The sequence below is a fragment of the Sturnus vulgaris genome, chromosome 3, assembly GCF_052056855.1.
Source record: "Sturnus vulgaris isolate bStuVul1 chromosome 3, bStuVul1.hap1, whole genome shotgun sequence".
In the NCBI taxonomy this organism is placed as follows: Eukaryota; Metazoa; Chordata; class Aves; order Passeriformes; family Sturnidae; genus Sturnus; species Sturnus vulgaris.
This window is the reverse complement of record NC_142245.1, coordinates 37082992-37110695: the sequence shown is the minus strand read 5'-3', so window position 1 is coordinate 37110695 and position 27704 is coordinate 37082992. Positions and strand designations below refer to the sequence as shown.

At 44.1% G+C, this 27704-nt stretch overlaps 1 protein-coding gene across 8 annotated transcripts in view; it reads right to left on the bottom strand.

Annotated features, from left to right (window-relative positions):
* Positions 1 to 311: 311 nt before the first annotated feature.
* The window catches only part of VIT (vitrin), a 53730-nt gene continuing 26337 nt past the window's right edge, over positions 312 to 27704 (bottom strand). For 2 of the 8 annotated variants that reach the window (XM_088161357.1, XM_014874553.2), the window contains exons 7-19: positions 27120 to 27200; positions 25164 to 25364; positions 24609 to 24659; positions 19690 to 19728; positions 19532 to 19588; positions 18915 to 18977; positions 14752 to 14799; positions 10315 to 10377; positions 7514 to 7661; positions 7219 to 7322; positions 6513 to 6739; positions 4054 to 4567; positions 312 to 3446 (exon numbers count right to left, since the gene is read on the bottom strand). In XM_088161357.1, coding sequence (XP_088017483.1) covers positions 3268 to 3446; positions 4054 to 4567; positions 6513 to 6739; positions 7219 to 7322; positions 7514 to 7661; positions 10315 to 10377; positions 14752 to 14799; positions 18915 to 18977; positions 19532 to 19588; positions 19690 to 19728; positions 24609 to 24659; positions 25164 to 25364; positions 27120 to 27200 — 1775 coding nt within the window. In that variant the 3' untranslated portion in view covers positions 312 to 3267. The remainder of the gene's footprint in view (positions 3447 to 4053; positions 4568 to 6512; positions 6740 to 7218; positions 7323 to 7513; positions 7662 to 10314; positions 10378 to 14751; positions 14800 to 18914; positions 18978 to 19531; positions 19589 to 19689; positions 19729 to 24608; positions 24660 to 25163; positions 25365 to 27119; positions 27201 to 27704) is intronic. The other 6 variants (XM_088161359.1, XM_088161361.1, XM_088161360.1 and 3 more) reach the window with 4 other exon arrangements.

The window sequence follows — 27704 nt, the reverse complement described above, 5'->3', positions numbered from 1 at the left end:
GGAAGTCTGGTTCCAGGTAAGATATGATCTTGAAGACCTTGGAAAGTACACACAGTTTTGATGCTCTTCAGTCATTAGGCTCTGCTTCAGTTGACTGATTCCTCTGACAGGTAATTTTGTGGTAGCTCGCTCTAAGGATCTTTTTCATCTGAGCATGTAAAAGACAACACTGAAGCACCTGGGGCTTTGCCAGGCTTGCTAAGTCTTCCATAATGTAGTAATAACCTCAGTTGTGTTTCAGAAACTAAAATGTCTTGTGCTCTATTTGCCGTTTATTTTTTAACCCCATGTGAAATGACATGCACTGCATGTGCCTTTAGGACAATTTTATTGCAAAAGATATAGCAACTTATGTTGATAAGCTCAAAATAGCTTGTGCATGTTACAGAAAGAGTTCTGCTTTCTTCAAACAAATATACCCCTTTGAACATTTATCTATATATGTAAGTTATCTTGGTTTTTTAATAAAACAGTATTTAGAGATTTTAGTAGGCAGCAAGAATTTGATTGCTATGAAAGGTAAAGGTGAAGAGGAGTGTGTTTTGTGATTGCATGGAAGGGAGTATTCAACATTTTGAGGCTTCCGTTTAAGTGTGCAGTGTTTATGAATAGGAAATCTATGTTTAGACAAGAGTTGGATTAAACCACTTTCACAGTTTGAGATTTGACAATTTCAAGATCGTCCCAAGAAGTAAATAAAAATGCACATCGAGAAACAAGCGCCATAGTTCTGTAAACTTAAGATAAACCATTTGAACAACAACAAACCCTGAAGTGCCCTTTATAAATGCTTGACAAAAGATAGCTGTGCAACTTTCCTGTGAAAAAGCATTTGAAAGCTTAATATCATTGCTTGAAGTTTAAGCTTTAGGAAAAAATTATATCCCATATGCATAATCCCTTATGCACATCTTAAAGAACATGTGTGCTCTAGCTGTTCCTAATGTCTTGGCCATCACTGCGGTGCTTTTGGCAGAGCACAAGTGAAGCATTGGGGGGGGGTCTCTGCATGGCACCAGTCTTTGGTGCTGCAAGGATACATTCAGTATGGAGAACAATATGTGGTGGGGAGCTGCTGCATTAAAAATTAAACCACAGTATTCAGGGTAACTGTAAGTTAGGATTTAGGCTTCTCAGGCTGCCCCAAATCAAGCCCCAAACAAACAGATTTTCAGACAATAAATCTGGTGTCTGAACTGAAGTCCCCAGTAAATTCAGTTTGGTTTGAGTTTTGTCCAGCTCATGTAATGTCCCTTGTTGATAGAGAAAGATGTGTTCAGCAGAATGGTAGTGAGGAGCAGGGTCAGGAAATGGGGGTTATCAGAGTTGCTCTGCTCATGCCTAACTCTCTATCCTTAATCATTTTTTCAAGCCAAAAGCTATTGCTGTGAAGTGCAGCAGCACAGATTAGTGGTAAAAACTCTGCATACAAATATATTTGTGGAAGCTGACAGTGTCCTGTGCCTTCAGTCTGGGTAGAGCAGTTGAATTGATGATATTCAGTTAAAGCTGGAACTTAATGTTTCTTCTAAGGGGAAGGGATGAACTTTCACTGTGTAAAACCACTGTTTCATCCAAAATTGGTTTTGATAACCTCTTGAGAGGACCCCAGCCTGGCTTATGTTACCCCACCAGGGGGATCATGCAGAATCTGCTGTTTTCATTTATTTGCATTATGCATACTTAGTTGACAGGTTATGAGCTACTTCAGTTATATTTCCAAACATAACATTTTAAAAAATTGTGCTACTTTTGCTGATAAAATGAGTTTCCCTTATGGCAATTCAATTAGAATTTATGGGGCTAATAAATATCTTGGTTCATGGTTATTAAAACTATAACTGCTGTTAAGAGCCTGATTTGCAAGTAATATGGAAAATTTGAGTTTTGATTTTTTTCCATTTCCTGTTAGTTCCACAAGCCTGGCACAGCATGGCTTTGATTGCCGTAAGGAGTGTGAACGCTCATGTTTTTATTGGCTCCTTTGATAACTTCTCTTAATGAATGTGTTTTCTTAAATGATACTGGATGGAACATAACCAGCAACTGCTGCTTCCTAAATAAAGTGCAGTTATTTTGGTCCTCCTAGTGTGTCCCTCCTCCCACACTGACTAGTGATGTGAGTAGTTCTCCACTTAAGAAACCGCCGTGTGTTCCTGACTGATCCAGGGCTCTAATAGGTACATTTTGAAAACAGTCCATAGAAGAGAAGTCAGTCCTAAATTTGAGGGAGAGTGTCTGCAAATGCTTGAAATTCTGCTTTTCCCAGTGTTAATACAATAATTCAGATAATTCCCTCTTAAATCCTGTTAATAACTCTTGAATAGCTCTCCTGACACTAGAGCCTGCAATTCCAAGTGTTGGTTTAATGACAGTGATAGTTCTTAAACACTTTTCTGATTGTGAGCTACTTAAGCCCACTATTTTTCTCAGAGTCTCCTGTGTCCTGGCAACACTCCTGTTGTCCTGCTGGACTTGAACCACCCAACAGTGAAGGATGAAGCTGAGGGGGAAAGACACTTCTCAGGATCAAGTAATTAATACAGTGTTGTGGGAGACTAGATTCCAGTTCCTGCATGTTGGTTGCCTTGTGGATTCGAGGCTTTATTGGGGTTGTAGGGTTGTAAAGAAGGCAAAGGGTTGTAGGGTTCCAGGGATTGAACCTTGCCTCTCTCTTGCTTTCCAGTTTGTCAGAGTTTGGGCAAATCCCAGTGCTTGAGTTGACACTAGCTGAAGGTTAACTTACTGACAAGACAGCAGTATGGAGAGAGTACCTGCTTTTAAGAAGGCACTCAAATGAAGTTGTGTTCCCCCTCCAAAAGAAGCATCTGGTATTTGAGCCCTGATCTGTGTGTCATCTGATGGGCAGTGCAGCTTGGCCATTCCCTGAAGGGACCTGCTCACTTCAGGGAGCAGGTGGCATGTTTTAAGGAACTTGCATGTGTCCAGAGGTGAGAATTGGGCAAGCTGGGGCTCTATGCTGGAAGCAGCTCTTCAAACAGCTGCAGTTATTTCCTCCATGTTTACTGTCTCTTCTGCTATGCATCTAAATCAGAGTTTCTGATGCCCACAAGGGAAAAGAAAACAACCAACAACAGTCTACACAGAGCATTATCATGCACAGGGACAGAGCTGCAATCAACCTTGCTGACTGAAAAGTGCCAGAGGGAAACACCTTCAGTGTTTCTTGAACTGACTGGCATTATTTCTGTGGCACTTGGTGTGCCTTCAGCACAGCACCCAAGGGTCCTGCCTTGCTTGAGTCCATCAGTTCCTTGGCTGGGAATTAAACTCTGTGCAGATGTTTTGGATGAGCTGATTAACATAGCGGTAGAGGTTGTCAAATTCATCCACAAAGAAGGAATGCTCCTTAGCAGGGTCTGATGCAATGGCTTCCAGTTCATCTGGGGCTGCCCAAGCAACTCCAATGGAATAAGCGATGACTCCTGGAAAGAAACCCAAAGTTTAGAAAAGCATAAAAGTTTTCATTGCGGTAAATCTAATTTAAGTTCAATACTGCAAATGTAGTTTCCAGGCCACAAAAAAAATGGGCAGTGAGTTTCAGTGCTCCCTGTATAAAATGGGTGTTTTCAAATTGGAGGAAAGTTCTAGCTTGTGCTTTGGAAATACCTTCTGCCAACAGCAAAAAGGTTTAAACAATAGTGAAATTTTTGCTCTGGGTCTAAACAATGGATCCAAACAACAGGATCATGGACAACAGGATCTTGCTCCAGTGCAAATGTCTTGGAAGATACGTGCCTATCTTGACTGGAAAGCCAAAGGAGTCATCTGTTACTAGGACAGCAAAAATCCCTTGACACCTCCTAGACATAGCTGCATTTGTGATGATTTATAAGTTTTTTTTCTGAAGTTCCTTATTCAGCTATTAAGCAGATGCTGATCTTGCTGCAGCTCAGTGGGACCCCAGGGAAAATAGTACTCTTCCTTCATAAGGTTTCATCCAGTGCCTTCAAATTACAGCAAACTGCATTTATCTGACCTGGATAAGTGCTGAGGCATGAGGGGAGAGCAGGCAGTGATAGAAGACCTTACCATTTTGGTGAGCTGCCATGGCTGGCACGCTGACATCGTCGTAAGACCTGCCATCTGTGATGAGAATCATGATCTTCCTTTTGTTGGGTTTGGACTTGCTGAACAGCTGCTCTGAGGCGTAGCTGATGGCTGCTCCCGTGCTGGTGCCCCCACTCCAGTAACTGATCCTTTTGATAGCGTTCAGCACGTCCTGCTTCGTGCTGTACTTGTCAAAGCTGAACTCCAGCCTCTGCTCGTAGGTGTACTGCACAGCTCCGATGCGCGTGTCGGTGTCGGAAATCTCGAACTCCTTGCTGATGTTGGCCACAAACTGGAGAACCGTGCGGAAGTTTCCGGTGCCGACGCTGCTGGAGCCGTCGATGACGAAGCCGATGTCGGCGGCGTTGAGGCAGGTCTTGCTGCAGGCCAGCCGGTCGGTATCGCACACCCGCTTCACCAAGGGCTGCACCACCTTGTGCAGGCTGAACCAGCTGGGCACGTTGATGGAGTAGAAACCATTTGTCCTGCACACTGCCTGCAAGCAACACGAGGATAAATGCCACGGAAATGCAGTCTGCCTGTTTGTGCTGGGGTATGTAGCTAAATTGTAAATATAGGCTCCTGGAAAGAGCAGTGCTGGAGTCTGAAATGGCCTCTCCTGCAATCACCATCTGCTTCCCTAGGAAATGATGTCAGTGTAACATCACAGATACTTGTGTAATGTGACAGTTTTTCCTGCCTTTTTTTAAAACTGTGGGATGAAAGAACTGTAATAAGCAAGTTTGCCACCTGTCAGGCTGTTTTATGTGAGTTACATTGTTCGTGGGAAAAGCGTCCAAATCACGGAGCTGCTCTTAGCGTGGCTCCCATGGATGTTACAGGAGCCTGTGTGTTTGCCAGGTAGCAACTTCAGCTCCCATCATTCAGGACAAGAAGGAAAGTTTTGCCTGCTGACAAACCCTATTGCTTTGAAATGAAACCTGGGGCTTAAGCTGAGGCTAACTTGGTTCATGCTCTTCTGAGCAGAGAAAACCCAGGCTCATTGTGTTGGCTCTGCCAAACAGTTAAAAAACAAACGAAAAAAACCCCTTAACTTTCATAAGTAAATGCTCATTAGGGCAAGATCTGCTGGCAAGGAGAGAAGGTGGGAGAGGATAAAAGGGTGGAGGAGGGGAAGGATGGGGCAAAGAGGGGAGTGACAGAAACAGGCTGGATGAAATTGCCTTTGGCTTTAGTGTCTTTTAAATGCCAATTCCTCAGATCTCTGGGTGAGAATATTTTGTTAAGCCTGGCTTTATCAGCTTTGTGATAGTGTGTGTCTGACTTTTAAAAGACCAAAGCACTGGTCTTGAATGAAGCGTAACAGCTCCAAGGGAGTTACAGTTCCCTCCAGTCTGGGCTCCTCATGGTGTCCTGCTCTCATCTGCTCTTCTTACTGTCTACTTCTATTTTAGTGTTATGATGCAGCAGTATCAAGCCACCATTCTCTCCTTACCTTCCTTCTCTACTCTCACTTCAAGTGTGTCCCTGGCATGTTTGCGGAGACTCACTGTAGCTTTGGTTTTTTAGAAACATTAAATGCAAATGAGATTACAATCCAATTATATGCTGACCAGAGACAGTGCAGCTCTTTGGAGCAGCTCTGAAACTCATGGGAGATTATTTCAAGGCAGAGCAACCCAGCTCAGATGGGGAATCTCTTTTCTGAAAATACCATAAAACTCAACCCTGTTTCCTAGGCTCAGTCTGGTCTGCCACCTGGTAGATATCTCCTGCCCTAACTGGGTACCAGCTTGTCCTGAAGCACTGTTGATCAGACAGTGTTGGTGCCAAATACAAATCAATCAAAGCTTGCATTCTCTTTTTTTTCTGCACATGGCATGGATTTACCCTTTTTCCAAGAGCTACCATGAAGTCCATAGCCACAGAAACAAATAACTGAAAAATATCCTTCATCAACAGTGAAAGGAGAATGTTTGAGTTATCCAGTATAGCTGAAAAACTAGGATGTGTCTTCGTTGGGACTGTGCCAACCTTTGCTTGTGTGGGACCTGTTTGTAAATGCAACATTGACATTAGGTTGACAGGGCTCCTCACCCTTTCCCTAGTGGGCAATGCACAGCAGGAGGTTCATGGAAAAAACAATTTGAAATTGCTCAGGCTGTAACTGTACTTGGTCACACTACTGTGTATTTGGAAAACCTCTCGTCTCAGTACAACTGCAGGTGTGTGCTAAGGTTTAATTGGTCAAAAGCCATTTGCTCGATGATGTACCTTAAAGCAGAACTTTACTGACTTCATCCCCTTTCTGACCTCAGCATTACTGCCTGGTTTTTGTATAGAGAAGCTCAAGACAGTATGTACAAGAAGGAAAAGAAATGATCATTAATGGTAAGAAGGAAAGGGAAGTGCTCTGAATGAAGTAGGCTGGAAAGTTTAGTCAGAGCCAAGCTCCAGGTCAGACTCAGCCCACAAAGTACCTTATCCACAAAGTTTGGTTCCATAACGTTCTGCTTTTCACTTTGAGCAGCTGCTTCAACAGTGACAAAGAAAATGTTGATCCCTGATTCCCTGGCCAGCCTGGAGGCCTCTTCCACCCGGTCGGTCGGCCACCCATCCACCATCACTACAACCACATTGGGTGCTCCACCTCGGTTTCCATTAGCATCCAGAAAGAAGTTTTTGTTAACAAATGAAAGTGCCTTCCCTGCAATAGAAGAGGAGTTGAGGGAGAGTTACGGATCTGGAAACACTCTGTCTGATAATATCCCATGAAATAGGCGGAGAGCTGACTCAAGTCTTGGAGGCTGCAGAGAGCTGGGGAAAGCAGTTTCTATGGCTGTATGAGCAGCTGGTGCCAGTGCCTCCTGAGCCCTCCTGCACTGAACCCCCTCCCTGTGCTCCAGAGAGGCTGAGGGCAATGGGTTTATCAAGGATCCCCACAGCATTAATGGGAACTGCCCACAAGGAGACAGGTATGTCCTGTCAATTTGTGATGGATTTGCAGTGCCTGGGATCAACACCTGGAGGTCACAGTGGGAGCAGTGCTCCCTCACCATCCCAGCCCTAGCACTAAGCAATGTTTGGTCCCAGTCTCTCTATGCTGTGAGGAGATGTGGGCTTGCTATACCCCAGGCTCTGAAGCCCTCCATGAGCTGAGGATGTGCAAGCAACCCCATCACCTACCAACGTTGGAAAGTCCCCCTTTCTGTTGAATTTTCTCAATGGCATTCCTTAGATCCTTGGAGTTGACATAAGTTTTTAAGTTAAATTCTGTGGAAGGGTCATCACTAAAAGGAGAAATCAGAGCAAATGTCAGTGTTTTGCTTTACATACAACACAAAAGCCATAGGGCTGGGCTGTGCTACCTGGCTCCTGAGTGCAAGCTGGCGAGGCCTTTAGCACGTATCAGCTTAGAGCTACAGGTGCCAGAGTGTGCAGCCATGCCCTGGGGCAATGGGAATGTCTGGGAAACCCTTACCCATACTGAACAATGCCCATCAGAGGACCAGCGCTGCCGATGCCAAGGGCTTGAGCCACGTTACCAAGGAAGCGCTTCTGGAGCTGAAAGCGGCGTTTGCCAATGCTCCAGCTCCCATCCATTAAGAAGGACAAATCAACCTTGCAATCTGAGGAGAGATAAAGAAACACAGAAGATATTTTTAGTCCTTTCTGATTGCTCTGCTTCTTGCAAGCAGCAAAAGCCTGAAAAGTCTGCATCCAGTGACTTGTCCTGCTGTGCAAATTCTACAAAATAGCTTTTGACAAGGGCAAGTCACAGTTGGCAGCTCAAGTCTGTCCTACTCATTGGTAAACACAGTTCTTGGGCTGACTTTGTCCCATACAACATCTGAGCTTGGCTGTGTGATGAAGGGGCAAGAATCTTTTCACAGGGGTCAGTCTGGGAGCACCGCATTTTGGGGGCCCTGCAGGAGCACGCTGACTTGTATATCCTGTGCCCTCAGAGCCACGTCTTGGGCTCAGCACACTTTATTTGCAGTCCAGAGGTGATGGGAGTTTGTAAAACCAGCCATGGTGCAGGTGGCCACCTGCAGAGCACAAACTAAGGGGATTTCCTTAGTGACACTTTTGTGGACTTAATTGATGTAATAGACATGGCAGGAACAGTTACTGTGTTAATGTTGCTCAGAAGGGTGGGAAATTCCTGAAATGTGTGATGCCTGGGATGTGCCTCAGGGGAAGGACACTATGGGGTCTCTTCAAGGCGATTGCAATCCAGGATTACTGGCAACAATCCTGGCAGCTCTGCATTTCTGAATGAGAATTGTTCATCAGTTTCCTTCTGGGATGAAGCTAACATCAAGGATGATGATTTTGCTTGGATGTTCAGACTGAGTGGGGACTGTTCTTTTGCGTGTTACTGTAGCCTTGTACCTGTGTGTACAGCAGCAGCAGTGTGATGTTGTGTGTTTCCTCTCTGGGCTAAAAGCAATATTCTATAAAAGGTATGCTGGTACCCAAACAAACTCTTCCCTTTAATTACACAGATGAACCTCATCCTTGTGCTGCAAATGCTGTCTTCATCCCTGCCAGCCTGCCTTCACGTTTCTGCAGGTTAGTGGTGAAAACTTCATCCTTGGTCTGCGACTGGGAGTGGGATCAAAATTTGGCTTATAGAGCGCTAATTTACATTTTCCCCCTCCGGCGTCTGGGTCATCCCCATCTCTTGATTTCCCTCTGATGATGCCTCCTACCAATCAGACTGTTCAAACTACTGTGTTTTAATCATTAGGTAGCCCAAAGGCTACAAAGCACCAATTGTTCTTAGTGGCTTATGCAACTGCCTCCCATCTCATTACCTTCAATTTTTTCTCCCATAGCTGTCTCTTTTTTCTAATTCTAATAATGCTGAATTACAGGAGCGTGACTGAGAACTGTGTCCGCTCACAGCAGATCGTGAGGCAAGGTCGGGAACCCAAAACAAATACCTCAATTAACAGCCAAGTTTTCCTGAATTTCTTGCCCTTCAAAGGGAACTAGTTCATGAGATCTATATGCAGAAAGTGGGCAGTTTGTTAGCCAGCAGGGTCTGGGGAGGCAAACATTTACATACACTTATAGACAGACTTGGATTCTGGGGATGATTCAGATTCGGTGCTGGGACATGAGACGGACACTGCAAGAGCACAGACTAGAGGGGCTTCGTAGGGAGGTGAGCACTTTCTGATTTTCAGGGTGGCAAGATCTGAATTAGGGCTGTTATGGTCCTAGACTTATCAGTGGGATGAAAATTTCGTTTCTGGTGTGACTTATTTCAGTTTAACTGCTGGAAACACAGCTGTCCTTTCTGGCATCTCCACTGCACCGAGCTCTGTTTTCCTGCAGTGCAATGGAGTCTGTAGGGCAGAGCCTTCCCTTTTTCTTCTTTCCCTTATTTCTGTATCAGTTTCAGGTATATTTGACATCTTTGATAGGGAAAAGAATTCTTTAAATATTAAGAGGAATGCCTGGGAATACATAGACATTTGGTTCAGTAGTTACTGTAAAAACCCCAGGTAGTGTTCAGCAGCCCAAGGATGGGCAAGTGAGGACCCAGGCACTGTTGGAAGGGTGAGCCCTCTCTCTGGGGTGGCTTCTAATGAAGAGGTGGCAGGTGACCCCATCTCTCCACTAAGAACTTGCTTTCTCTTTCTTCTGCTACTTTAGGCCTCAACTAAAGACGGGTTAATGGTTAAATCTGCCTTTATAAAGGGCTGTAGAAGATTTCAGAGTAGGGGAACCTGCATTTTCCTCTCTGAACTTGAGTAGTCCTTGATGCTCCCTCTGCATCCTCTCTCCTGGCTGTGGCAGGCGTTGGGTCCCTTTCTCAGGTGTTTTCCTTCCCTCCCACCCACTGCTGTGGGAAGGGTGTCTGCACACAGCATAGCCATGGGAGCCTGCTCTGGTCTGCTCATCTAACCCTGGCTGCAGCACACTGGATTGCTGTCCTCTGCCACCAAAGTACCTGAATGAAGAAGCTCTGCACGCTGGGAGCATGGAGCTGACACTGCCTGGGAAGAGGTGGTAGGGAGCAGCCACTGTCTCATTGCCCAGGTAAGCTAAATTTTGGATGCTACTTCCTTCTCTGTAGAAGCAAAAACCAATTCTGCGTATGAGGGGTCAGCAGAGAGTGCTCACTTTCTTTCTGCGAGGGTTAAATGTGCTCTTGGATTTTCTTAGGCTTTCTTGAAAACTTACCTTTTGCTATTTAATTGGAATGCATACTAGCAATATGTAATTCATAATGTTGCTTAATTATGAAGTTAATTCTGAAGTACATACTCTGATTCCCCTGGGAGATGGATTCCAGTGGCTTTGGATTCAATTCTTCCTTTGTACTGAATCCTAAACAGAGAAAGGAAAGGATCTATCAGTGTGTGCTTGGTGGCTGACCTTGCTCTTTAAATAAATGGGCAATAGGGTCACTGCAGAGACCCTCTGGCCTGAGGATTGATATGGGAGGGAGATGAGGATGGGGAGGACATCCTTGTAACTTACCTTTTTCATCTACATCACTCTTGGGGTAAAACAAGAGCAGAAACTTTTCTAGGAAAGTCACCAAAATCTCTCTTAGCACCAGCTTGGAGGTGCTCCCTTGGGGAGTCAGTCCCCTAACTGCAAGGGCTTGGGAGCATCATGCACAGGTAGTGGGCTCCTCAGCAGCAGAGGCTGGTGGCCATGGTGTGGGATGGGGTCTTCCAGTCTTTCCCTGACAACCAGCACTGCCACCCCCCTGGTTCGCTCTGCCCTGCAATGAGCTGCACAAGGTCTGAAGTGGTATAAGCAACAGATTTATCATGTTGTTTTCTGTCTGGAGAGGAAGGCACAGGCAGCAGCTCACTCCAGCTCGTTGCAGCTGGGGTAGCAATGCAAGCCACAGCTCCTCAGGTGCCCCCAGAAGTCTGGGTTATTTTGCAAAGCACAAAAGAGACAGGGTAACAGAGAGCTATGGTTAACTCGGGGGAAAGTCTCATAGGTCACTAGTGGGTTCTAGTGAAGTATTTGATTTGTAGCAGTCTTGAAAATATGAACTGATGTCCTTGTGAAAGGTGCAAGCTCACAGGACACCATCAGGCTGGCGTCAGAAGGTCTAAAAATGTTGAACTTCATTCATGACTTGAATGTCTGGAAAGACTCTCCTACAGTCCAGCATCTCCCTTCCAAGCAAGGGCAAAGAGCCGTTTCTTTTCAGTACAGCATGACAAGATTAAGGGGATTTAGCTGGGATAATCCTCAGAAGAGACAGCAACAATCAGACAAGCTACAAACTGAACACTCTCCAAGAAAGCTGTTGGTCTAAAGAACAGCAGAATAACTTACTATTTTTGTAAAGTGCATATTAGATTTTTAAAGAAAAGTAGGAGGAAAACTTCCTTAAATCTTCATCACCAAGTAAATTGAGGAAAGATTACTGACTTCAGAGATATAATGAAAAGGTAATTTTAGAAAGTGTGAGCTTTATAAAGAAAAGGATGAAAAATTACTAGGTACCACGGAGTTTGTCTCTCCACAGCAGCCAGCCATGAGCCAAGCACGAGAGCATCAATGTATGTGAAGGGACAACAGGGAAGGTCACCACCCGAAATGATGGGAGGTGTAATAGCCTAAGCTGAAGGTATTAAGGACCAAGCCATAATAAGGCAGATACTGTGAGGAAAATGGAGGGAAGTATCAGCTTCATCCTCCTCTGTAACCACTCCTATTCCAATTAAGTCTAAAAATTGACCTCTCATAATTGTCAAATACAACATTTTTGAGTCCTTTTAGCTGCATGCTGAAAGCTGCACATAGTTTTGGGTCAGCGACTATGTTTGTATTAAGTCTGAGTGTGCAGGACCTGGTGTAAAGCTGACCTGATTGGTACCTGATCCCTGCTGGGAGGCTTAAGCACACAACAGTGTCCATACAGGACAGTTCGAGTTTGGGTTCTCAGTTTGAAATTCAGCTGCCAGTGCACAAAGTTTCTACTGCAGGGATTAAACAGAGCTGCTAACAGCAGCACCAAAGCAGTGATTTCCCTCTGCTTTGCTTGTCCCCAGGCGTCTGCTGTTGCCCATTGCTGGAGCCAGGACATGGAACTAGCTGGAGCACTGTGCTTGGTCTTGTATGGGAGCCCACGGGGCTGCCTGTGGGTGAAGTGGGCAAAGGGCACAGAGTTGTCCTGCTTTGTTTACAGCAAGAGTTGGTGATTGCTTTGTGTTTTGTTTTGTTTGAAAATTTCCCTGCTATGTCTGGCCAGATAAGGAGAGCCCCAGGGCTGGTGTTACTTTTTGTCACTGTGTATGTGGTGCCTGCAGTGCCTGCACATGCAGCCTCCCTGTGCTCTTACCCAGACTTTGGACAGGATACTTTCTGCACTGGAAATAGGAGCTCTCCACCCATGCTGGCACTGCTCTTGTGACAGAAACGCCTCTCTCCCACCGCTAGTGGGGCTGGCCCTCTAGTGCCAGAGTAGGCTGGATGCATTCCAAAGCAGGCTGGCAAGCCAGGCTCCGACTGGCTTCATCTCTTATGGCACACGGCTGGCTAGTGCCTCTTGTCTTGCACACTGGGGATGAGCTCCCAGCAAGGAACAGGGAAGAATGCACCTGGTGTTGTGTATTTGCCCATGGGAGCCCATTTGGTTGGGGGAAACATCAGCAGGGGGAGGCAGAGTGGTGGAGCTGGGGCGGCACTGCCTGAGGCTGGCCACTGTTCCTGACTGAGGAAAAGTGGTGTGGAACAGGGGTGACACCAAACAGTTCCATTCAGTGGTATCTGCTGCAGGAAACATTTCTGACCTCTCAGGCCTGACGGCCTTGCTGACAGGGACCAAACATGCCACTGAAGGAAGGCAAATCCTATGCAAGTTTATGGTTAGTTTATCTGATGTGGAAATTAAAGGCAACGTGACTTGGCCATGCACAGCCTCTCTCTGTCAACCACATGGATGACAATGATTTGGTTTGGGTTTTTTTTAAACCTGAAATAGTCATCAGCCTGTCTTCCTGGCTGTGTATATTCCAGTAAAGGCTTTAATTACACAGGCACATAATAGTTCCTCAGCAGCAGACCAAAGCCACGCTTCACCCTGCAGCCTGCACACTGCATACCTCACATGTGCCAGCTTGGGATCCCATATGTGCAGTTCCTCTCCCCCCACCTTGCCTTATTTGCAGAACAGAAAGTAGGTGGATTTAACACTGTAGTGAAATTAGAAATTAACATGTGCCATCCATTTTAGCAACTAAATTGTATATGAAGGATAATTCATATTTGCCTCATGCATTTATCTACATCCTGTAAAATCCATATTCTTTTCCCAGGCATACAGCTGAAATTAGCTTTGTCAGCATGGAAAACTCAAGTGTAGGCAGTGCAGCATTTTTCATTTTTATTTGCCAGTGCAATTATCAGTTCTTGAAGGTTGTGGGTCAGCTGGCTGATTTGTGCTTAGTGGAACAATAAAGTCACCCACCAAATACTCTTCCCCAACTAATTGGGGAGGTGGTCAGTCAGTCTCTATGGGCCTCCCTGTTCTGCCAGTCCAATTTAGTGTTGGTATTGCCATGGGAATTTCAACTCACTGCATGGGCAGTCTACACCATGCTAATTAAAGTTCCCTTCACTGATTGTCACAGCTGTCCATACTGATTAGACTTCCCATTCATTTAAGTAAGACAACAGTGATTATATCCACGCCAGAAACCACTCCTTTGAAGTGACAATCTGAATTCATCACTTTATCACACTGGTCTACGCTAGCACTTCAGTTGCTGAGAAACTGTTAATACAACATCCCTTCCCCCATGCCTAACCTTTCATTGCATTTAATGCAATCTGTCATTTTCTGCCTCAAAATATCCCTCTGCACCCTGGCCCTCATGCTGTAGCTTTTCCTGAATAAGCACACTAATGGCATTGAAGCCAGAAGAGTATCCAAGGAAATGGCCTTTACAAGGGCCACCAGCACAGCCCTCTCCAGCATCAAAACCAGTGGTGGGAAAGACCTCTTATAGTGGATGGTCAGGCCCCTTGTAAGGGGGAGAGTACCACGTCATGAATTGGTCTGTATCTCTTGTAGTCTGCTTTTAATTATCCCGAGGAAACGGAGCTGTTAAATCTGCAGTTGGGAACTGCTCCTGGTTAAGGGCTGTACAAGTCTGAGTCTTGTTGCTACTAGAGCCTGTTACAAATGTAGGGGATTTTTTCTTTCACCAGTACTCATAAAAATATTCTTATCTCCATGTTGTCAGTTTTTCAGGTGAAAATGTCAGAAAATTTCAATGATCATTATTCTTTACATTTGACATAAACCGTCCTTTTCTTATCTGAATGTCTTCCCTAAGTACATTGACATCAGGATAATCTGTCATGTTCTTCACTGATTGCAGCTCTAAACTGTGATCTCAGCTGTCACATTCCCAAAATAGCTTCTGATATACAAATGGATTTCAGTAGCTAGAACCCCTTTCCTGTAGTGTAGCTGCCAACTCTTTCCAGAGCTCATCTCTTCTGCTCCTGCTTTAAGCAGGAACTCAAGAATGACGGAAGCACAGAATAATCTTATAAGATGTAAACAACATGCCTTATTTATAATTTTAAATGCTGTAATTACTTCTTAAAATGAGATTATTATCACCAGTGTCATGGGCCTATTGAATAAATAGATTTTGCTTTTCCTGTGTGTGATGGAAACCACTTACTCCCAGACTAGTTACTAGAGGCTTTAAATATTACCTGTGTCAAAAAGGCTCAGTCCAGGTTTCCATGAGTCTATTTCCATTGCTTTCACACATGAAAGAGAAAAAAAAATATGACTGATAATAGTACAAATATTAGAGATCACAAAGTTCTGTCTCAATTTAGAAAGGTCAGTTTGGACAATAACAATATTAACAACTTAGGACGTGAGGAAATCAATAAACCTGAGAACTTTTATGTGCACATTTCAACCCATAATTAGGAGCCTTATATCACTGCCCTCAGAGCACTAACCTTTTTTAAGGTTTTAAATACACCTCTCTAGATCTGTTTTGGTCTTGTTCCTCTAAATTGCATTGATACTGAAGCACAGACCCCAGTATTTTTTTGGGTTTTTAGGTTGTTTTTCACTGAAAATCTGCAAATACCTCTCACCTACAGATTTCTCTATCTCCTCAGCCCACCCAAACACAAAGAAGTTGTCTAAAAAATGCTTGCCCCTTATTAGGCGTGGATAGCTTCATCAAAATTGCTCCCATTATAAATAAATCCCAAAATGTCTTTGTTTTTGGAACCTGCTGAAAGATGTTCCCAAAAAGTGACGTTTTGGTCAGCCTGATGACTGCCCTTGCATCTGACTAGGAAAGGAAAGAGTTCCTGGGAATCTCAGGAAGAAAAGATTTAACTCTATTGAAGATTCAATAAGCTGCCCAGAGCTGGTGTGCCCTTGACTAGAGCCAGGGGGTGAACTGCAATGTAGGCTTCAGCAAAGTTCTGCATCAGCTTGCCAGTGTGCTCCAGTCTAGAGAGAGCACTGACCTTGTCCTTAGCTTTCCTTTCCCGTGAGGAGCTACCAGCTTTTCCTTGGGAGGGAGACTTGTTGGATGAGACTGATGGCTGAATACGATGTGTGTCTGCCTTAGAGTAGGAGGAACCCTGTCATGTTTCATTGCTAGGGTGATTTCCCTCCTTATGCTGAGCACTACTCAAACACCCTATGACGGATCTGAAAACTGAGGGAAGCAAAGGGCTAAGTCAATCATGATGCACACACAAGTTTTTTTGTGATTTTGCATAGGAGGAGAAGTAGGATAAAGGAAGGCAAGGCCTGGGTGATGGGAAAAGAATCAAGAGGAAAACCAGGAGGAATATTCCTATATTCTGGCAGTGTTATTTGCCAGCTTTTTACATTCTTCAGCAGTCATGAGCGAACACAGCGACAGGAGCTAGGAGTGATGGTTGCAGAGCAGAGGGACGCTACCCACAGACAAGTGTTGATGGTAATTTGTTATCAGAGTGGCCAACATGTCTCCTGAATGGTGTCACTGAGAAGAACAAATTTCAGTGAAACCATTTTGTGAGTAGATAATCTCAAAAGGTGTACTTCCTCCTCCCAGGCTGGAGGAGCACCCAGTGATTGTGAAAAAAAGAGATTCTTATTAAGCTGCTTTTCATCCTGACCAGCTGAAAATAAAAACCAGACAAAGAGCAAATTATGAAGAAGACCCTGCACTTCTCAAATCTTCTATACAAATATGCTGCTCTGTGAGTTGCAGTGGCAAACCTGTTTAAAGCAGTAGGAACTGTATGGCATGTGGAATCAGCTGAGGATCTGCATAAAGATTTGCCTTCTCTTCTTCATATGTAGTGTTGTGAGCTGAAGGATCAGAGCAATGGAATGTGCCCATCTCATGTGTCACAGGTTTGTTTCTGCTGCCACCTCATTGTCAGGGAGTATCCTCAGAAACCAAGCTTCTCTAACATCTCTGACTGTTTACAAAAGACAGGCAGATGCTTTTCAGAAAGACAGATGCTGAAAAAGACTGTTTTTCATCAGTAGGAGCAATCCTGAGGTTTTTCTAGGTAATTATTAACAACTTTAGCTTAGACGTCCACAGGTACTCTGTCCAAATCTCTGTGGGTAGGAGCTGTCTATTTCTTCTTCAACCAGTCTTCTCAGTTCACCCATTTAGAACTTTCTGTAGCAGTCTACTATCCTAATGAAGAAGATAAGTACCAAGAACACAAGATAAGTACCAAGAATTTGGAGTAGCTGGCTGCAAATATGCAAAATACACAGCTTTTTGAGTGACCTGTTTATCCAGGCAAAAGCTCTATTTCTTGCATACTGTCCTATAGACAGTGAAGAAAACTGTCCATGAAATGCATATCTGAAAGTGAAATGACAATTTTCATAACTAGGGCTTTTTTCCTCCCCTCATTTGAAGATCCCCATTTAAAAGAGGGTTGATTTTTAAAGTATTCCAAGACCAGTCTCTTTAAAAAAGAGAAAGACACCACCACCAAAACTCTTCAGTATATTTGCCTTGAAAAACATTCTTGAAAACTCAAGACAAAGTGAGTATGGGATTTCAAGAGAGTTTATGTGCATTGCACAAGTAATTGGTGTGTTGGGGAAGGGGTTTTCCCAGCACACCTTTTTTTAGTAACCTGAACTGATGAGAGGAAATTCCTCGACATGAAAGCCAAACCCTTAGAATTGTCTGCTGCTGCTTGCACACACTTGGTGGGATCGAGAAAAACAACCTGCCTTTCCAAGAAAGCAAGGACCTGTTCAGGAATTTTCCTTTGATAGTTAGAAAAATTTGCTGCTTGAAAGCAACACATCTGAGCTGCCACATTCTGGACTAAAAAAAGGTCAGGATTTACTGGGAATACAGCAACTCTATGTTTGTATTTCCTTTCCTTCTTGTTCTGTGGTGAAGAAAACAGAATGATTTATGATGGGAAATTTGTGCTTTATAATCACTTAGGGTGACCTTAAGGTGCCTTCAGCAATTAGGTGGGCTCAAACACTGATTTAAGTAAGACTTAGCAGTATTCTCCTGTTTTTCTGTATTTGGCTAGGCTGAGAATTAGCCACCACATCCTATGGGAGATGGCCAACAAGGTCTGAGAAAGACAATACAGATGGAAAACAGAAGGAAGAGAAGGAGATTGAAGTGAGGAGGAGTAGAAAAGTGAGAGAATGGAGTACATCTTAGGATGAGTGCATTTTGAATATGCTGCAACTATGTCAACTACAAATTGTCATTTTGATCAGGAGATTGCTGGGTGAGATTACTTGGCTGGAATTATATGGAAAGATAATAACATATCGTGCATAATAACATCCTCTAACCTCAGTGTGAGTGATTGCTTGGCTCTTCCCTGCAGCACCACACCTCCTGTGATTCCCAGTTCTCACCAAAGCCTCAGGGCCCAGGGGCACCTTCCTCTGCTGGAGTCTCTCCCTCCCCAGAGGGTTTGGCTGCCCATGCCAGAGGTCAGCACTAGTACAGGGCAGTGCTTGCCTTGGCCAGGGCTGTGTGTGAGGAAGGGCTGTGGGAAGCACCCATGGCACAGCACAGAGGTGCACACACTCGCCTTTGCTCCTTGTACCTGTGCCTTGGCTTGTGCCTGGCTATCTTACCCCAGAGCTTGCCTCTCTTACCTGGTGCCCTGCCCAGCTGGTCAGACCTGCCCCATTGCTGGGGACTTGCCTGGCAGCCTGGGCTGCTGGGTCATCCTGGGAACCACCACGGGACCTGCTCTGCTGCCCTTGTTGGGGTTTTGTGATCTGCAGCCTCGGTGCAGCCCTGTATGCCTTGCTGCACCCCTGGACCCCACCCTGGGTGCTCCCAGACAGAATCTGTCTCAGAGAAACTCTGCCATCCATCACAGGAGAGGGAGTGTTTGGTGTGTGTGCTGGGAGCTCTGGAGCCCCTGGGAAGTTGTTGCAGCCTTGCAAAGTGCCTGCTGGCTGGGCTGCTTGCTGGGGAAGCACTTCCAGGAAGAGAGAACAATACAGGTGGTGTTTCTACCCTCAGTATTAAAAGCGACCTCTACTTTGACTGGCAGCCTAGAGGTTTCTGGGAACCACAGGAAGAAAAGATCTAGCTCCACTGAAGACCTGATAGGCTGCACAGAGCTGTTTGCTTGTTTCCTGTTTTGACTAACAAATAAGAAAATTTGAAAACACTTTGTAGATGTCAATTCCCATGGCCTGAAACAACAAGTCACCAGAGACTGAGCTTTCCTTTGCCTTTCCCTTTTAGGAAGCTGCTCGTTGGTGTTCAGTCTTGCCCTGGTCCTCATCCAGGATGCAGGAAAACAACGCGCAGTACACACTGGGCTAATTTGTGGTTGCTAGAACTGTTAAAGAGAGTGGAAAATCTGCTGCTAGCAGTCTTGCTCACCCAGGTGGACTGGAGAGCTGGCAGCCCTCTGGAAGGTGGCAACAGGCTCTTGGCGCTGAGCACCTGCGTGATCGGACAGAGAGGAGAGAGGTTAAATAGGTGCCAGTGGCTGAGGAGAGAGAAGCATCATCCCAAGGGATCCAGTCACCCCAAACTGTCTTTCTGCACGTTTTCAAACCACAAAGAAAAGGAGGATGAAAACTATGAATTAATTAAAAAAAAAAGGCCTGGAAGAGGCTGGCAAAAGAGTTTAAATGTCAGCAGGTGCTGCATGGTGCAGCTGTTAGCTGGTCCACTGGAACAACTGGTGGTGGGTCTTGGGATGCTGACCATACTTAGGGCCTGTGAACTGGGTCAGGCCCTAGTCCTGCAAACTTGCACAGACACAATTCTCACCTCTCATTTTGCAGCAGCAAATGTTAAAACATGTTTAAAAATATTAAAAAATGTTAAAAGTTGCACTATTGTCACACAATGACTACTGTGATATCTTCTCTCACTGCATCCTGCTATGAGCATGGTTAGGAGGGAAAAACAGTGTTACTGCATGACTTGGTAGAGGGTAGTGGTAAAAATATCTGCAGGGAGGAAATGGAGAAGGGCTGCAATGCCTTTACCTGTATTGTGTCGTAAAATATTCCTGTTACTTGTAGAGGTGGAAGTGGCCCTGAATGCTTTGAAAATATTACAGTGGTTAGCACATGGAACTTAAACACAAGATTTTCCAGTATTTGAGCAGTAAAAATCTACTGGTTGTTGTTAAATTAAAACATACCTGTATTCTGTCCTCTTCCTTGTGCGGCCTGAACCTGTCCTGAGTAGAAATCAAAGTGGAAAAGTGTGATTTATTTACTGAACCATGTTTGGTTCAGTACTACTCCTACCTAGCTTTTTCACTGAATCTCACTTTATAGCTGTCAGAGTTAATGGTTCATATATAGAGTTGTCATTAATAGACTTTCTTAGATGTTAACTAGATATTTTGAGCCTGCTTAAAAAGAATTGTCTTGCTCTGTCTGTCATACAGATTAGCCTTGTTAACGTTCCCTTCGGTTATGGATATTACTTGTAAAGGTCTCTTGTCTACATTTAAAAGATCTGCAGTTACTTCTGTGGTTTTCTCTCCTTTGTAATTTTCTTTCTCTCACTCACACTGGTGGTCTGTGTTTATCTCTATTTCAGTACCATCCAGTTGTCCTGGTTGTGTGAGGAAGGTTTTAACCCCAACCCCAAAACAACCCCCCAGACCAGATACTACCCTTTCTGCAGGGATTAAGTGGATATGAGCAAGCGGGTAGACTGTAAGTAATGAGATAGTGGAAAAATAATGTGGGAGATTTAATGTATCTGACATGTCTTCTACACAAAAGGCTTTTTTAAAGGTGATTCGGTTATTAAATTCCCATTGTTCAAAAATACTAAAAGCTCAAAGCATTTGCAGATGAAAACCATGTCTTTAATCATGCCTTTCATTTCATTAATTATTCTTAAGAAGCCTATTAACAAACTTATCCTTTAACAAGCCTTAATTCATTAGTTTTTCCAGAAAGATTAATTTGAAATCCTGGTGAAATCAGTGGGAATGTTCTAGCTGATTCTGTGAACACTGGACAGGGGCCCAGGAGGTTAATTTATCAATAAGATGTCATCAATGAGACCATTTTGAATGGGTGTCTTAGAAAACAGGAATTGCTGCTCCTTGGGAACTTGACATTGCAAAATTAGGTGACAGTAAGTAGCTTGTGTTTGACCCAAACTTGAACCTTCCAGGCCACTAGAAGGTCTTTGATGGGATTTCTAGGAGATGTCCTGAGAGACCTTATAAACTCCAGATGCCAAAGAGATCCTGTTTATGGAAGTAATGGGCTCATCTGCCAAAACTGGCAAGGCTTTTAAAATCCAAGCTTATAAGGCTCCAGATGGACCACAGCTATACCAGGCTGAGTATTCAGATTTTGGAGGGAAGAATCTGTGTGAGCAGCAGTCAGTGTTGTATGGGATTGTGCAGAGCAGGCTTTACACACAGGAGATCAGTATGTGCCAAAGTGGTGGTAGAAAATTAACTCTGAGTCTCAGAGCTGCCTTTGTTTCATGTTTGCCACGACTGAGCCCCAGTGTGTACCTAACACTCTTTACAAGGTCAGTAGAAACAGAGCACAAGAGGGTAAAAGAGAGATTGCCTCAGTATCCAAGTATTTTATGCCACTTTTAAATTTTAATGTCATGTTAGCAATGTGTATTTCTCTCTATGCACCTTTTGACTGTGCTGGGCTGTGGGGCTGCTCCCTCTTGCTGTACCTCCCAAAGGCACATTTCCCCCATGCCTGCAGTAAGCTGCTCTCTGCCAGGCTTTTGTTGGCTGGGGCAAACATGGTAATCATAGAGGAGGAAAAGTTGGAATTGCACTACCAGGTTGCAAGGCTTGTTCTTCCTTCAAATTTGAGATGCCAGGGAGGCTGTGGCATGGGAATATGTGTTCATTAGAATGGAGCTCTGTGCAAGGTGGAGGCTGAGCCAGGACTAAGAGAAGTTTATAACAGACTGGGGATGGACAGTCACCGAACAAATTCCAATAACTGGGTCAAAAATTAAAGTAGTGGAACAGAGAAACCTTGGTTGGAAGGAAGTGCTGTGGTGAGCAGAGAGGCATGGAGGCAGGAGATGATGGGAACAGCAGTTTATGTGCAGTTTAGAGTGAATCTTGTAAAAAACAAGAACTGATTTGAGAAGAAAAGAAGCTACTCTGCACAAAGCATGTCTGGCCATCTGCAGCTTGGTCAGCACCATTGATGGGCTTAAGTGGTCGGGGATAACTTGGGGAGAAAGGCAGCATCCAAAAAGAAACACCAGCTGTTCTCCTTGGTGTCAGGATGGAATGGTTGTGCTTCTGGAAAGCATGAGCCCTACTGGTCTTCCTGCTGGAGAAGAGCTTTCAATGCCCTCTCTAACACTTACACTACCACTGGCTCATGTCCTTTCAGTACTTTTCTGTTTACTGCCCTATGAAGTCACAGCTGGGGATGAAATCTGTGCATTTACCATGGTAAGCAGTGCCCAGCTTAAAGTCCCTGTCTGAAAATAGATGCAACCATTGAACCCATTTGGGCACAGAGGGCAGAAAAACACCTCACCTGAGGAAACCCAGCAATCACTGCCTGATGCTTGGTTGCCAGCTCGGTGCTTCAACGTGGCACCAAGGATTATGACATCATTTATGATTGCAGTGTTCACAAAAGCACTGGATTTAGTCCCAGTCCTCATCTAGGGTCCAAGCTGCTGTGCAAGAAAGGATTGATTGAGGAGCTGGGATGGGAGAGAACAAGTGAGCTTGTAGCCCTTGGGAATGTGCTGGGTAAACTGCTGTTGGACAGAGGCAGAAGCCCTGGGAGGGCAGGCAGGAACCAGCTATCATAGGGCACACCAGTCACATTAGTGTTCTTTCATTTAGCAGTTTTGGCAGTTCTGGCACATCAAGTATTTGAAGCAGGGATCTGGCAATGGAGCAGAGTCTCCATTATTTTTTGTGTTACTCTATCTTTGACAAACAGAAGATAAAGGGGAAAGAACAGCAAGAACTAGGGCAGCAGTTTTGCCCCTGCTCTCATGCTCTAATCTGCAAGTCCTGCTTTTCTTTTGCTCCTGTGAACTATTGCCAGTACCAGTGGCTGGAAATGGAAACGGTGTGTTCATCCTGACTGTGCTCTGTTTCACAGCTATTTACTTTTGAGGTGTCTTTTGCAGGCAAATGACCAATGCACAGTGAGAGGTAGATTTGTGTGTCTCTGTGAGCCAGGAGAACACTTGATTCTGCTCAGTCAAGCCAAATGCTGGTTAAGACCAACAAGCAGAAACTCTGGCCTGAATAATAGCAGTGGGTCCTAAAGGCTCCTCAGACAGAGAAAACCAATAAACTGCTTTTTGCATGGTCATAACATCAAAATTATATTTGTAATTTCTGTATTTTTTTATTTATCCAGCTTTTCTCTATCAGAATCAAGAAGGGGTCAGGAGAATTCAGGAAGCCACATATCAGGTACTGACATGCTGGACATAATCCTAGAAATGAAGTCTGTGAAACCAGAAGTGGGTCTCTACCACTCCAGCTCACAAGAACCTGTTCTTAGTTCTGATCACTTTAATATTTTGGAAATTAATTTATGCTTAGAACTTCTGTAAAGAAAATTATGAAGAAAGATGGATCCAAATTACAATCAAGCGACATCTAAAAGCATTGGAAAATTTGAGAGTTTTTGTTTTGGGGTCCTTGTTTTTTTGTGGTTTTTGTTTGCTTATTTGTTTTTGTTGTTTTTTGTGGTTTTTGTTTGTTTGTTTTTGTTGTTGTTTTTTGTTTGTTTTGGGTTGGGTTTTTGTGTGTGTGCGTGTGTGTTTTTGTTTTGGTTTTTTTGTTTGTTTTGATTTGTTTGGGGTTTGTTTTCAATTTTTTTGACTAAATTACTTGTCTTATTGAAGACAAATACAACCTTCCCACTGATTTCAGTGTTGCCAAAACTTTACTCTCAACACACATCTCTTCCTGACTGGGGAACCTCAAACAGGGATTCCTAATTGCTAGTAAAGGCCTCCTCTGTACTCAGCCTGTGGGAATAGGAAACAGAAAAGATAGCAACAAGCAGAACCAAGTTAGCAGGCACATTAGCTACTGAATGATGCAGATTTCCACAGAATTTAAACTCCTTTGAATCGTGTGGTCACTTCTGTAAATCCTGCCATGCACATAACTACCTGCACATTTGACTTGATAAGATTAACCCCTCCAGCCCCTGCGTTTATTCTGCACTCAAAATTGAATTTTCATTAATTATGCTTCTCTTCAAGACCTGAATTACCCAAAAGATACTTGCCCTGCCATGTTCTTGGCTGTGAATTACTTGGCAGTGGGGATGACTGCAGTAATGTATGTGAGAGGAAAGCTGAGTTGAAAGCGCTCAGAAATAGCTATGGAGCATGAAAGCTAATGATAGCCCAGCTGCCCTTTCACTCAAAAGCAATCATATCCCCATGCTCAGAGCCTTTCAACCAGTTGGAAATATTCTCCTTTTCTTGACTACACAGCTGAGCAATTGCACAGTGTATGGAAAAACACCTCTATGTACTTGTATTGCAGGCTGTGGGCTGGACTGGGAGCCCTGGCTCCTGGATCGGCTCCTGGACCACGATGCAGAGCTCTGAGCAGCTGCCATTCTGCTGTCAATAACAAGTGGCAAGCCAGGAATAACATCACATGTATGCCAGGCTCAGAACCACAGCCTGAGGTTTTTGAGAGAAGAGTGCTTTAATGTATGTCAGCATTTCAGAGCTTTCAGCCCTAAGCTTAGAGGGCTGTGCTGCCCTCTGCGTCGTGTATTTTGCAACTAAATCAAGTCTCCCTTTGTAAGAGTATGACAGAAGGAAGTAATGGGAAAACATGATTCAAACAGCAAAATCTTTGTCTCAAGTTCTGCAAATCCAGCTTTTGTAAGAGCTGAAATGGGCAGATACTCACTAGAAAGGCTTCCTCAGAACTATGGCTGATCAGCATCTTTGACATTCAGGCCAAGCGTCTGTTTTTTAGTTTAAATCCAGACTTGGATTCAGTCATTGAGTTTTCTGAGGCTTGAAAGGTTATTGAATCATTGCTGTCCTAAAATACACCGTGCTGCATGCCTTGTGGCATACTTACTTCACCATACTTACTTGCTGCTGCAGCTACCACAGATGCATATGCTGGGTGGACACTGCTAGAACCTAAAAATGAGAGATTTTGATTTTCAGCTATTGAAGCAAAACCCCACAATGCGAATGAATAATAATAAATGAAGAAGGAAAAATTAAGGAAAATCAGGTGTGCAAAAAAAGTATGATAATTCCTTCACAGTGTTTTAATCTTTGAAATTTAAAAGCTGTTAGAAAAATTATATTACAATTTTAATCTATTGAAAGTTATCACAAAATTAATTCTAAAATGAATCTTCACCTGTCTGTTGAACTCTCAGTCTAGACAAGAGAATCAAAGAACTATTTATTGACTTCTATACCTGAAAATCATCACATCATTTGAGGATGAGCTTACTCTCACATGAATTGATCTGCTGGACTTAGATATTATTTTCCACTCCTGGTATTTCTACATTGAATTACTGAACTCATGATCCCCTGAATCATGGTATCTCGAGCTATATATCTTGTTCCTTAAATTTTAGGAAAACTGTCAGTCCGGAGGAACGCAATGCAAACGTCCATGCTACTGACCCATATCTCTGACCCTGTGCAGTCCAGGTCCAGTCTTGGCTGGAGCTGCTGTGGTTCTGGTTGCTGCAGGTGTTGTGGTTGGCTGTGGCACTGTGGTGGAAGGATCTGTCGTGGTGGTGGTCGGTGTGGGGGTTGTGGTGGCCATTTGTGTGGCTGGGGTCGGCACCGGAGTTGTCTGATGCTCTTTGCGGACTGTGTCCCCTGTAGGAATATGACATGTCACTGTGGCTGGATGTGTGACAGGTATGGAAGCAGCAGCAGCAGCACTCAACGTTTAAGGCAGCCCAGAAACTGGCATTCTCTTCAGGATGCCCACAAGCACCCTCATATGTGGAGTCATTAGTGCCTTCCTTGTGGATGTGTAGTGCAGGTGCCTGTCACACTCTGCTCTCGGAGGGTTCTGACAACAGCCTGTTGCAGCATTAATGTTCCCCCTACACTTTCCTGCTTTGGCCAGGAGCACTTATCCAACTGACAGATGTCTCAGACCTATGAAATGGTTCAACAAGCCAGTTGTAGAGTCTGTTTTGGCATCATCTTTTCTCAGTGTAATTCAGCACTTAGAAGGTCCATATAAATGGAAATCAGCTGGCATCTGGCAGTAAAGATGGCCAATCTGAGTCATAGACCAGAAAAAAGTTGCAGCACTGAAATGGTTTTGACAGAAAGACAACTTTCAGATAAAGGTGATTTGGGGGAGTGGGTCAGAGCCAGAGCAGGGAGCATCAGGGCTTTGGCTGAGGGGAGTGGGGGAGAGCACCACCTGCAAGGTGCCAATCTCATCTAAGCTTGACTCATCTCACAGTTGCTACTACTTTTAAAATGTATCATCTGTTGTGAGAACAGTGACAATTCTAGTTGCAAAATATATATCCTAAATATCCTTATAGAAAATCATCAACATGCTTAGGTTCTTCCAAGTAATTTTCTCAAAAAAGGTCCTTCACTTTTATCTTTTCCATCTAGCCACAAAAAAACTGCCCTAAAATATATTTATTCCATGTTAACCTCGGTCTTGTTCCTCTCCTCCCTGCCGATAGCCCTGGGGATGGCCTGACACACTGTCTGCATTGAAAGGGAATGGTGCATACTCTATTCACTACTGCACAACACAAGCTTGTATTTTATTGCTATTTCTGGATGTTCTCCTTTTGGAAGGCATCGTTGGGAAACTGTCTGGTGGATTAATTATCACCTAATGCTAGGCAGTGAAAAACTCAGATCTCAGACAGTTTTAATGGAATAATGCTGAAAGAGGGCTCAGAAGAAAAACAAAACAACTCAGCTGAAAAAAATCAGCATGAATGGCTCTTTTTGGGCTGAACAGTACGCTGCTCCATGAAACTGTGCTAAAAGAAAGAAAACAGAGGGCACAGTGAGTCTTCCCCTGTGATCCTGTGCTGCTGGAGTAGGGAACAGGCACACTGGCCAGCTTTATACCAGTCTGTGAGGAGCAAGGAAGCTGGAAGCTACAGTATTAGCAGAAAACCTGAGGAAGCAGCATAGTAAGCGCAGAGAAAAGCTGTTGCCTTGGTGCATGTTGGCTGGGTTTCTTGTGAATCCTTTAACACAAGGGGAGGGCTCTTGAGGGGTAGCTGTTCCCAGTGCTCCCATGGGCAGGGTACCCATCTCTTTCTCAGTGTCTTCAAAGGGTTTGCAGGGCACGTGCCTTGAATAGGAAATTGCCAAGAACCATGATGCAAGATTTTCAAGTTCACAAAGCCTGAACTCATTCAAAGCACAAACAAATTAAACCCTGTGGGTGCCCTCTTCTCTGAATTAGCAGAATTCCTTCAAGTACCATTGCAGTTTGGTTTGGTGAGAAAGGGGCTGTGGAGAGGAGGTTGGATGGGGGAGGTAAAGTTGTCTGTGTAACCAGTGTCAAAATGCTTCCTATAAGTACCTGCAGGCAGATCAGGTAGGTTGGATACTGTAAAGAGCACCAAGATCCCTTACCTTGGTCTGATGCTTTTCCTGATGTGTTAGTGGTGTCTGCATTCTTCGTACCTTTTAGGTCTTGCTCTGGTTTTTTAGGCTCTGAAGCAAAATTGAGCACATTAGAAAAGGCAGCTCTGTAAGAAAATAATTTCAAGTCTCCCATTTAGAGATTATCAGTCCCCAAAGGAAGGCATCCTGGCACATGCCATTAGTTAGGTCTGGCAGTCCTATCAGAGCTTTATCACCTACTGAGTAAAAGCAATGACTAGGGAGTTGTCACCCCCTATCCTTCATGCCAAACTTAGGCATTTTTACAGCCCAAAAGTCCTGCCAGTGTCAATATAGAATTTCTGAAGTGAGTGAGAAGTATAGGGGTTTGCCACCAATAAGCCAATACTCATAAGATTTAATGCATCATATTTTTTTCCTCTGAGTCGTAGCACCCTGAGAACCAGGGTCATGATGTGTATGTTGTTTGGGAAATACTTGCTAGTGTGCAATCTTTCAGTCACTAATTCATGTTCAGATCTATTTCTTTCTTGCCTGACATTTTGAGATCATTATGGGGCCAAATCCTCAATGCCGTGGACTAGCTTAGAAGGA